The sequence below is a fragment of the Mirounga leonina genome, unplaced genomic scaffold (genome assembly GCF_011800145.1).
Source record: "Mirounga leonina isolate KUSES-001 unplaced genomic scaffold, KU_Mleo_1.0 Mir_129, whole genome shotgun sequence".
NCBI lineage: Eukaryota > Metazoa > Chordata > Mammalia > Carnivora > Phocidae > Mirounga > Mirounga leonina.
The window spans coordinates 61,670,275-61,682,571 of NW_023270323.1; the positions used below are offsets into that span (position 1 = coordinate 61,670,275).

The 12,297-nt window shown below is 45.8% G+C and overlaps 1 protein-coding gene across 2 annotated transcripts in view; it reads left to right on the forward strand.

Moving 5' to 3' along the window:
• The window catches only part of CCDC149 (coiled-coil domain containing 149), a 102,698-nt gene that overhangs the window by 68,625 nt on the left and 21,776 nt on the right, over positions 1-12,297 (forward strand). For both annotated transcript variants that reach the window (XM_035005207.1, XM_035005206.1), the window contains exons 6-9: positions 262-434; positions 1,343-1,415; positions 2,834-2,918; positions 4,950-5,094. In XM_035005207.1, coding sequence (XP_034861098.1) covers positions 262-434; positions 1,343-1,415; positions 2,834-2,918; positions 4,950-5,094 — 476 coding nt within the window. The remainder of the gene's footprint in view (positions 1-261; positions 435-1,342; positions 1,416-2,833; positions 2,919-4,949; positions 5,095-12,297) is intronic.

Here is a 12,297-nt window from a genome sequence, read left to right on the forward strand (position 1 = left end):
GGGGCACACTGCACTTGGGGAGGGATCGGGTCTGCCCCCAAGCTGCTGCCCCCGCCCGATCTTCGACATCACGGGCGTCTGGCAGGGACTTGCTCCCTTCCCTGAAGCTTTTACCCAGCCTGTGGTGCTTGTGGTTTCATAGCATATGCGGGTGGGATGAATAGCTCTGTCAGAGTCGGTCAGCCAAGCAGAAGGCTCCATCTCTGGCCATAAAATGACGTCTGAAGAACAGCTTAAGTAAGGACACTTCCTGGGTTTCAGATTGAGTCCCTGGAGCATGACCTGCAGGCCTCTGTGGATGAGCTTCAGGACGTTAAAGAAGAACGGTCTTCCTACCAGGACAAAGTGGAGAGGCTCAACCAGGAGCTAAACCACATCCTGGGTGGGCACGAGAACCGCATCATTGACGTGGATGCCCTCTGTATGGAGAACAGGCAAGTGGCCAGGCCCGGACGCGCACTCAGGCAGGACGCTGGCCGCAAGTTCTCTGCAGCCCAGAGTTACATTTGCCTTGCAATGAAAGTCCCACCACCAAAATGGTGATAGTAATGTCACGTATTTGCTGTAAAAGTCGGAAAAGAAGCACCACACACCTGCTTGTGTGCCTCACCGACCCCCTTCTCTCTCCCCCTACCCTCCCCATTCCCCGGCTGGGCAAGAAGGGTAGGGAGCCAGTGAAAGCTGCTCGGTATTGCTGTCAAGGAGAGGGGAAAGAATAAGAAAATAAATTGAGAAATTCCCTTAGCTGTTTCTTTTCCCTGAGGCAAATTTCCGTGTGTGTGTGTGTGTGTATGTGTGTGTGTGCGTGGTCTAATTTAATGTTACGTCTGGTGTCGCCTCTTCCTGCCTGCCTTCCCAGTGGAATCATCTTAATGAGAATTATGTGAAAACTGTATGGAGACCCCTTAGGGCATCTCTGCAGAAGGCTGTTCTAAAGTGGGTTTTCTGTGATTTGGGCATATTTGACCTTGATCGGCTCCGTTTAAGAAGAGGTCACCAGGGGCGCCTGGGTGGCTCAGTCATTAAGCGTCTGCCTTCGGCTCAGGTCATGATCCCAGGGTCCTGGGATCGAGCCCCACATGGTCAGGTTCCCCACTCCCTCTGCCTGCCTCTCTGCCTACTTGTGCTCTCTGTCTCTCTGTCAAATAAATAAAATCTTTAAAAAAAAAAAAAAAAGAGGTCACCAAGATGCACTTTTCTCCTCCTCTTTTGGTGGTGAGAAAGCATTGTATGTACACGGTGACTCTGGAGTCGGGTTGCTTTCTTTTTTTCTTCTCCTACTTGCGTGTATGTTTTTTATTTTGCTCCCAAACACTTCCTAGTTGCATGTTTTCTTTCCTAGGTACCTTCAAGAGCGATTAAAGCAACTCCACGAAGAGGTCAACCTCTTGAAATCAAACATCGCCAAGTACAAGGTAGAGAATCGTGATGATGCTGGTAATGATTCACTATTGTACATCTAAATGCCATTCTATTTTAATTCCCTTTTATGTGCCAAAGACATTTGAGTGCTCGCCTGCCCTCCTGGGTAGAGTAAGAGCTTTCACTGAGGTAACCAGGAGGAATTAAGCCCAAAACAACAAACAAACACAACAAAAATAGCTTTTGCAAGAGCATCTTCGTTGCTGTCACCAGGACAGGGCACACGGGGCCTGCCAGGATCTGGACGTGGCCACTTCACAGCCTTGGTCTACATAGAATCAGGCATCCTATTGGCTTCTCTAGAAAATGTTCCATCATCAGACGCTATCTGTCTCATAATTATCCATAAGAAAATGGTTTCCGAGCAACAAGAAGAAACCAAGATTGGGAAATCACAATGTGAGCGAGAATGTTCACGTCACACTGAAAGGACAGAATGTTTAAATTCTCCCACTGTTGTTTAGACTCATTCCAGCCCCATTAGTTTGATAATATCTATTTCTGCAGATGTTCGTTGTGAGCGTTATAATTAGAAGCATCTCCTGGGTTTCTCTGCTTTGAAAATAGATTGATTTCTCTTCCTGAGGGTAAAGTTTTACAGCAGTCTAGATGCTTGGGAGAACCTTCTCGTTTTCTTGGCTTCTGGTGTTAGCTTTTCTTCTCCGAAGTCTCTATGCTATTCTTCCTTTTCCATGCTGCGGGGGCCACACTTTATGCCAGTCTATATATACACATGGAGCCACAGAAGAATGCAGCTTTTAAAGTTGTATAATTAATACATACATTTAAAAAATGTGTGTATGCATTCATTTAACAGCCTTTACTTCGTTCTTCAATGTGCCAAGCACTGCTACACAGTCATATCAATTGTAATGTGAGGGTCTGTGATAGAATGGCACTTTGGTGGGCACCTGTGCACCTCCTAATCTTGTGTCCATGGCAGACATCATTCATCGGTCCTGACTTTTTCCAGTCCAGCCACGGAAGACTTCTGAAGACCAATAGCGATCTCTTGGCATCGGCAAATGAAAGGAAACCTGTTCTCCATCTCATGTCTATTCAGAAGGGGTTTCCATAACTAGTGACTTCACACATTTGATGGAGCTCTTGCTTTCACATTTGATTTAATTTAATGAATACGCATTGAGTGCCTTTTATATATAGGAGAAGGTAATTGCTGTCATTCTGCTGGGCACCAACTTAAAAAAAAAAAAACTCTCTACCAGGTCCATAAATTTCATAACTCTTTGTAGGGACTTGGAATTTTAAAAGTTGGGTCAGCATTTGGAATTTGCCAAGGATTCTTGTGTGCCCGATGGGAGGATGCGTCTACTCTAAGTAGGTATTTTTCTTTTTCTTTTTTTTTGGCTTTTTTGATAGAGATTTGTATTTTCTCCCAATGCTGCATTAGAATGCTCTCGAGAGACGGAAAAACTCGAAAGGCCAGAGTAAATCTAGCAGCAGCGCGCTGACTGGAGTCCTGTCTGCAAAGCAAGGTAGGGTTTGTTCTCTGGAGGGACCGCTTAGGACTACAGAACGCCGGAGCTCGGGCTCTGCATCTCCGTTTGTGGGTGGGAAACCAAGGTGGTTCTTAGAACAGCCCTTCTCAAACCTTCATCTGTATCAGCATTGGCTGGGGAGCTTGTTTGAAAACATAGATTACTGCCCCCTACACACACAGTTTTTGATTTAGTAGGTCCGGGGGGCCCCAGAGAATACGCATTTCTAAAAAGTTCCCAGGTGTTGCTGATGCCTGTCTGGGATCCTGCTTTGAGAACAGCCACATTAGCTATCTTTCTAATGACAGGACCCCCTTCGCATCTGGTCCCCGATCCTGTGCTCTTCCTTCAAGAGTGCTTTCGCTCCTCTGATCACCAGTTTAGCATCCCTGGGTCCATGTTCCAACCTCGCCAAGCTTCTCCTTTTTCTGGCCTCTGTGACCAGAATAGAAAAGTCTCACAGCTGCTGAAATCATTTTATCATGGAACATGTGCCTTTTTCAAAGAAGCTTTTATTGATTGCAATTCTGTTCCTCCTTCTTGTCGATTCTGATGAAAAATAATGATCTTCCAGGAACAGTCCAGGGGAATAAATAGCAGAGAGCTTGCTTCTGACACTTAATATTTGGGAATTCAGTTCTCAGCGTAAGCCTCAGGTTTGAACATGCTCGCCTGGCCCACTTTCGGGTTGTCGGCCACGCAGACCAGCAACGAGCATGCAGGAGTCTTAATCAAAGCTGGAGTGGCTAGGGGGAAAAAAAAATGTGCTGAATCTCCAGCCGGCCTAATAACCAAGGCACTTTTCCAAGCAACTTCTGTTTTTCCACTCAACTAAAAAAAGGATACCCTAGAATTGTTTTTAAATAGAAAACTACAATACTCCACAGAAATGTGAAGTAGCCCATGTGAGTTTAGCTCTGGATACCCTTGACAGCTAAACATCTTTGAATGGTGAGACCCAGTCTTATCACCGATGTGGGGAATGCCAGCCACGTTCAAAGGCCATGCCGTAAGCCCGCAATGGCCTTCTGGATAACCCAGCCTTTCTGGATGACCCTCTGGCAACTTATTTTGAAAAACCTTGAACTCATCCCCTTTGAGCAGCAAGAAATAATTACCGATGTATGAAAACATACTGCTTGAGGAAAGTTCTTCCTACATTAGTTATAAGAAAAAAAACAACATAGGAAGTAACATAAATTTCCAGCAGAAATTAAATAAATTATTCTATATCTCTATATGGGCTCCCAAGCTGCCTTTACATTTTGTGTTTTAGGAGATATTTATGATGAGGAATAGGGTTAAGTGAAGAAAGCTGAGCTTTTTCCCATTTCAGAAGAAAAATGTATGAATCTGTATATCTATGTATAGGCATATAGAAAATGATGTTCAAAGATCTAGTGAGAGATTTAATTTTTTCTGTCTGATAGGAGTACAAGTGGTGTCTTTTTTGTGGTAACTTGTAGTTTCTAAAAACATGCAGACACAAAATATATTTTGTATTTTAAATAATGTCCCTGTGATCTTGCCACCCACTGAACATACTACACCGTAGGAAACTCTGCCACAGAGCGAGGAGCTCGGGACCAGAGTCATTGCCATTTGCAAGGCTGTGTGACCTTTAGCTGATGTTTTTAATCAGTGCCTTGCTTTCCTGTCCATGAAATGGGAATAAATAATACTCCCCAGGTGGGTTTTTTTTTTTTTTTTTCAATTTTGGACCTCAAATGAGTTTGTATGAAAGTGTTTCGAAAGGGTAAAATAATGGACAAATGAAAAAGATTATTATCTCTTTAAAAAACTGGTGATAAATGTCCATGAGAACTTCCTTGTTTCTGCTCAACCCTCACACTGAATTTTATTTTGTTTTATTTTGACACCTGAAGTAGATTCTTCAATACAACATCATAGCATTTAGAAGTGGGGAGCCTATCCCAGCTTCATTATCCAGGAAGAACGGACATTGGTTTGCATTGCAGTGTTTCAGAAGGACTTAAGACTGAGCTGTAAACTTTATATCCCACCTAGTTCAGGATCTGTTATCTGAAGATCATGGGTGCAGTCTCCCAGCTACTCCACAGTCCATTTCTGATCTGAAATCTCTGGCAACGGCCCTGTTGGAGACAATCCACGAGAAAAACATGGTCATCCAGCACCAAAGGCAGACCAACAAGTAGGTAGCTGGACCCTTGGGTGGGTGGTGGGCGGGAGAAATGTGGGCTGCTGGCTGGTGGCAGCCAGGTGGGACTGCAGGCCTTTGGGGGAGGGGAGGTGAGTCTGCATTACAACAGCATCTTAGCCATTTGCCGGGGTGGGGGAGGGGGAGAATACTACCAGCCATTATGTATTGAACACTTACTCTGAGCCCCTCACTCAGGAATGCAGATGACATGGACCATTTTGACATTACCATTGCCTGGGGAACTTACCCTATCTCTCCTGTGGGTCTCCTTCAGGGGCGGCACCTCCTCAGTGCCATCTTAACCTATAGCATGACAATGAGGGGTTCTGACCAGGAGGAACGCCAGGCAAGGCAGCTGGGCCTACAAGGGAGTGTCATGTCACTCTTCCAGAGAAGCAAAGAAGGTGGTGGGACGGAACAATTAAAATAGAGGTCTTCCTTGGTTTTTATAAACATATCGACTAGGTGGGGCAAAATCAAGTTAAAGTAGCCATCAGAGACACACGCAAAACTGGAGGTGTTCAGAGAATGGTGAATAAACAATAAGTTAAGGCAACAGACGTCGCAAACAAGGCTGGCTTTGAGGGCAAGCGACCATGCTTGGAAGGGCCCTGCCCTTAGTCCGGAACTCCACAGTTGCCATCTTCAGATTCTTGATCATTTTTGAACAAGGAGGCCTGCATTTGCATTTTGCGGTGGGCCCCCCAAATTATGTAGCTGGTCCTGCTTATAAAACCTACACGCAGCACCAAAATGAAGGCGTGGAAGAAGTGAGCAGGCTCTGAAAAGCTGGGCTTCCAGCAAGGAGGGGAGGGATGAGGGAATTGGGGTCCTGGTGAGGAGGAGGGGCACAGGGAGCAAGGCAACTGGAAAATGAATGAGAGTATTGTAAAAACAAAATAGAAAAAAGAGAAGCCGGGAGTGAAGGGAAGATCGCGCAGGAGATTAAGATATATATAAAAGAAGGAAGGGAGCGATGGAGGGAGTCTGGGTAAACTCAGAAGGATGACAAGAGTCATTTATTGACAGAAGAAGTTTTTAAAATTCTTTTAAAATAAATCTTAACCAAGGAATGAAACAGTCAGGTGCTAAAATGCAGATACTTCTCAGGGGAGGGAGAGGAAATGGAAATCTCCCCAGAATAGGTACGAGGTCTATTTTATCCAGCCGGTAGTGTTCCGCATGAGCCTTCTTTGTCCTCACTGACTCCCAGTAAAGCACCGCTGGGGCTCTTTCAAACCTTCTCAGGTCTTCTAAAAACCCTAGTCTGTTCTCAGCAGGTAACCTCAGCTGCTCTTTTACTGAGAAAATAGATGCTCCTCACCAGGAACCCTATGACTTACCCTCCCCTGGAACCAGTGCCTTCCACCCTCCCCCTCCTGGCTCTGGGAAACACACCGGCCCACCATCCCTGTTGGTCCACACCATCTTCCCTCCTCTGGGCCTCGCTCCCCTGTGAGCAACTCTTCCCACCTGTTCCACTCCTAACCCCCCTCACCCCGCCCCGGCTTCTGCCTCTTCATCCAGAAACCACACGGAGCTCCCTGAACCCCCAAAGCCTTTTCTCTGCAGCTCCCCCGAATTCCATTCATCCAGCGTCTTTGTGAACAAGAAGGCCGCCTTTACTTCTTCAACAGCAACCCCCTCAATGTGTGTTCTGGGGGGCACCCATGTCAGAATCACTCAGAGACACTGGTTTTGAAATGCAGATTCAGGGGGATTTTCTGGAGGGAACATCACGGTTCTGGATCTGAACCAGCCCCAGGGGATGCCATATGCAGGAAAGAAAGACCACCTTGGCTTCAACACCTCCCGAGACCTCTTCCCAGATTTTTCACAGCAGTCTTCCTTTGAGGGTCTCCAATACCCCCAAACCCCACTTTCTTAGTCTGTTTCTTTTCTAATTTCTCTGCATCCCAATTCCCATCTTGCACTCATCTCCTTGGATTCCTCTGACTTTCTCCTCATCCCCTCGATTCCCTACATGTCCCTCGCTTCCCTCCCAGGTCTCCACCAGGCCTTCTCTCCTTACCCTACCTGGGGGGCTCCATCCCCACCCCCCATCGTTGCCTCTCACTCTCTGCAGGCTCTTCTCAGAACTCTTGTCCCCACCTCGTCATCCAGAGCAGGACCCACATTTCCAACTGCGAGGCTGATGGTTTCCCCCATATCCCTTCAGCTCTTCACATTCAAGGAATCTAGGCTCTGGGCCACCCACTCCTTAGTACCTTTTAAGACCCTGGAAAATGCTGCTGCCCTTTGACCCACATGGTCTGCATCTAGAAATTTATCCTAAAGAAAAAAATCGGTATGATGTCCTCAGATTCATATATAAGGTGTTCACCATGGATTCATTTGTAGGAGGGGGAGAAAACAGAAACAACCCAAATGTTTTTATTTATATTTTATTTTGTTTTATTTTATTTTGAGAGGGGGAGAATGTACGAGTGCAGAGGGAGAGGGAGAGCGTCTCAAGCAGACTCTGTGCTGAGCATAGAGCCTGATGCGGGCCTTGATCTCACAACCTGAGATCATGACCTGAGCCGAAATCAAGAGTCAGACGCTTAACCAACTAAGCCACCCAGGCACTCTTCCCCAATGTTTTTAAGCTGGAGGCTGATTAAGATTATAGTAAATCCATAAGATGGAATATTATGCAGCCATAATTCAGGCATGACTTGAAGAATATTTAATGGGCTCTGCCCACCATCCTGATACTCAGGTTCAACAAACCTCCACATCTTGCAGGTTGAAGCTGTCCCAAGGCCAGAACGTTTGTCCATTAGAATTGCTGTTCTCTCCCAGTACAGAGGACAGTGCTGGGCCCACAGTAGGTGCTTATGGTTATTTAATGAATGGATGATGGAATCATCTTCTACTCTTTTTTCTTGTTCTCTTAATACTCTTTACAGTTTTCATGGATTCAATATATAGGTCAGGTCCTCGTCATGGGACTTCAGTGTACATCTCCTAGCTGCCCTCTCTGCTTTGTTCCCACCAGACTATCGCCTCTTCCTTGGGAAGGCCCTCCCATCGATCCTCCAACTGCAGACCCCCAGGCCCTCCTCCACCGCCAACCCCCACACTCTCTCAACCCCCGCCAGCTACAGTTCTGATCACATCACAAGCCTCCACTAAACAGCTGACTTTTCTTTTTTTGTTTGTTGCAAGTTTTTATTTAAATTCTAGTTAGTTAACATATAGTGTAATATGGATTTCAGGAAAAAGCGGGACCATTAGAGCAGAGACCTGCTGCCTGCCGAACTCAGTAACCCCAGGCCGTCAGGCTGAGGCTCCCGCCTCTCAGGACACGTTGATTTTCTAGCACATTCCTACCGTAACCTTACTGCAACCAGCACGCCCCCAGGCTCCATGATGGGCTCTCACCCTCGTTGAGAAACAGACATCTTTTGCTAGGTTTAATTTTGGTTTCTTTGTTTGTTTTTGTTTTTTCAAGCTTAATTTTGTTTTAAAGCACCTTGTCCTTTGTAACTATTATTTAATAATTTTGTACCATCTCATGGTTCAAATTTTTAAAGGTTAAACATCAATGTGTCTCTAAACTACTACTATCTCTCAGACACCCAATTCTCCTTCCTGGAAGTAACCACTATTTCTTATTTCTTATGTATCCCTTTCCAAGAAACATATAACACATTTCCACAGACACATATAAATACTCATGTATACTTGTATAAATACAGTCTTTTCTCTCTTTCTTTCTTTCTTTCTTCTTACAAATGATAGCAAGTATTCACCAAAAAGAGGGTTTTTTTTTTCACTGTTCTGCACCTTGCTTTTTACCACCATAACAATAGATCTTAAAGATTGCTTCATATCAGTACATAATGTACCTAATGTGCCATTTTTAAAACTTAGAAGGTCTTCGGTTTCATACTTTCAATAAATGTTTTATTTGGGGGCATGTAAAAAAAAACTATACAACAAATGGAGTGGGGGCTAGGAATAGAATCTGAATTCGGTCTGCTTACTGTGATCCCCCTCAACTTAGCCTTTTGTAGCTAAAATAATACAGTAGTTTTGTGTTGGTGGAGCATTATTAAATGAGAATAAAGGTATTCTGTTCTGTAAGCCTGTGCTCCCCCTACAGGCTTTCCGCCGCCTGACACCCCCCTCCCCTTGAGAGGGCCCAATGGGAGCCATCTTGAAGAACTGATGAATCCACATAGGACTTTATTTTTTGAGAGAATTTTCAAGTACTGGGCATTTTGCTTGAGGTACTCATTGCCAAAGAGTTGGCAGTTGTCTGACTATTGCTAAAGAAGAGATGAGCTTCCTGTGACTTACCAACAGGTAGCAAAGCAGTAATAGAAGAGACAGGTGTTGGGGCGCCTGGGTGGCTCAGTTGGTTGAGCAACTACCTTCGGCTCAGGTCATGATCCCAGAGTCCTGGGATCGAGTCCCACATCGGGCTCCCAGCTCAGCAGGGAGCCTGCTTCTCCCTCTGACCCTCTCCCCTCTCATGTTGTTTCTCTCTCGCTCGCTCTCTAATAAATAAATAAATAAAATCTTTAAAAAAAAAAAAAAGAAGAGACAGGTGTTGAAATCTTGTTTTACTGAACGCCCCATTTAGTTTTCCAGTCAACACTTTGCTGGTGGTAGGGTGCTGGTGGGGGTACATGAAGATATACTGGCCTTTCACTGCCCTTCCTGCCATGCTAACACTGTTTACTGCTCTCCCCCCCCACCCCCGCCCCCGGCCAGTGGTAAATAGCTTGGAAGTTCAAGATACTGGGAGCAGCATGAACTGTCATGGACCAGAGGAAAGAGTCAAAAGAAGGCCACCCGGGGTGGAGGTGGGGACAGGGTAGAGCCAGTCACATCTTGAGGACCAGGCTCTCCCCAAGGACCCTCACTCAGGGATTTCTGCTCCCGTGTTGTCTGGGGAATAGGAGGGGACACACAGTGATGGCCACCTCCCGAGTCAGGTCTGTCTTTTCAGATCCCCTCTGACGTTGTTACTATCAGAAACTACTACTGAAAATCTATCTGGAGGCCTGACATCTTGAGGATTTTCCTAGACTGCTAGGTAGACATATGCTAAAATCCCTCTTAAAGCAAACTGTAGCTAAATAAAAACCTGATTGTAAAATCTGCCCCCTCCTACCAAAAAAAAAAAAAAAAATCCTCTCTCAAACCTGTTTATGCCTCAAGCTACTGCCCTAGCTGTCTCCTTCGATTCTCTGCTAAACTTCTTGAAGAGTCATCCGTATTCCCTGCTTATGGTTGCCCCGAGTCTGCTTCTCCCAACCCTGTCGCTTGGATTCTTTGGTTTCACCCCTTCCACTGTTCCTGAAACATCTCTCTCAAGGGTCAGGCATGTCTTGTAGGTGGACTTTTTCATCCAATGTGACCACCTTCTAGAATAAGACAATATTAACCCCAGCCATCCCTCCTGGGTCTTCTCTCCCCTTGGCTTCCCAGCCCCATGTGGCCTGGCTCTCCTCTTCCCTGTCCAGCTGTGCCTCTCTAGTCCTTTCTTGCCTTAGACAAGTGGTACTCAAGGGTCCTGTTCTTCTGACTTCTCACACTCTGCTGGTGAGCAGACTTACTCCCCAGCCTCCATGCCTATCTCTGCATTCCCAGACTTTCCTTCTCCCACGCGGCCAGCTGTCTCCATGGATATCCCGTGGGCACCTCAAATTCCTCACCTTGGTATTATTACTCCATTCAGTTGACTTCCCACATACGCCCCGCCCTTGGCTTGTTGGGGCCACCACCATCCCTGACTTGGACATTACCCTTCTGACTGGTCTTTCTGCTTCTACTCATACTCATTCCCATCCATTCTCCACTCCACATCAAGAATACTTTTCTTAAACGTCATCATGCTGCTTCGCTCATTAAAACCTTCCAATATCTCACTGTTGCCAATGTGTAAAAGTCTCACCAGTCTCAATAGGGCAATAAGAGCATTCATGATCTGGGTCCTTAAAAACCACTCTGGATTCATCTCTCATTTGTCTCACTTCCACTCTACGGTTCTGCTGAAGTACTTGTATACTTTCAGGCCTATGTTTTGGTTCCGGACCCTCCACTTAGCAGCTGTGTTGCCCTGGGCCAGTTAGTTGACCTCTCTGAATCTCTGTTCCCTCATCCACAAACTAAGCATATTAAAGACTCCCTCATCAGTTGTTGCAAGGGGTAAAGGAGATACTATCTGTTCAGTGCTTAGAGTAATACCTGCTAGAGAACAGGCGATTGAGAGATATTATTCAAACCTTTGACAGGCTCTGTACATATGTGTCTGTGTGTGTCTGTATATCCACATCTGTCCTCCTACCAGACTTTTAAAAGTCCCTCAAATGCAGGGACACAGGGGCGCCTGGGTGGCTCAGTCGGTTAAGCAGCTGCCTTCAGCTCAGGTCATGATCCCAGGGTCCTGGGATAGAGCCCCACATCGGGCTCCCTGCTCAGTGGAGAGTCTGCTTCTCCCTCTCCCTCTGCCTGCCTCTCTGCCTACTTGTGCTCTCTCTCTCTCTGTCAAATAAATAAATAAATAAATAATCTTTAAAAAAAAAATTACAGGGACACAGGCTGCTTCTCTTCATTATCCCCTATAGCCTCAATAATTGTGTGCTGAATTGGTCATACTGAATTCAGCGGACCCTGTTCCTATGTTTACTGCCTTCCTCAATGCCTACTGTCCTCTCTCCCTGGGCTGCACCACCCCACGTTCTGTGGACCACCTGCCATATTTGTTCAGCATGAAGCCCATCAGGAAGAGTCTTTTTGTCATTTAAAGAATCTTGGGTCCTATCATATAGGTCACCCAGTTGCATCCACACTTCAATTATGAACAGTTTTTAAAGAGTTCTTGCTCCAGACACACGAATGCTTGTTTTAAAGTGCCATTGTGAGGTGTTGGTTAAGAGCGTGCACTTTGGCAGCAAACGGAGTTGTAGGTTCAGATCCAGAGTCATCACCAGCTGAGTCCTGCTTGTGGTTCTGGTCAAGTTAACTAATTTCCATGCCTGTGTTTCCCAATGGGAGGAGTAGAGTGGGCTGGATGAGAGCACCGGGGGTCAGCAAAAGACACAGCTTGGAGATAAACTGTGTGCCCTTGGGCATGTTGCTTAACCTCTCTGTTCCTTGGGGTCCACATTTGTAAAAGGATAATAATACAACATACACTGCAGGGTTTTTGTCAGGTCAAATGAGATCATGTAAACT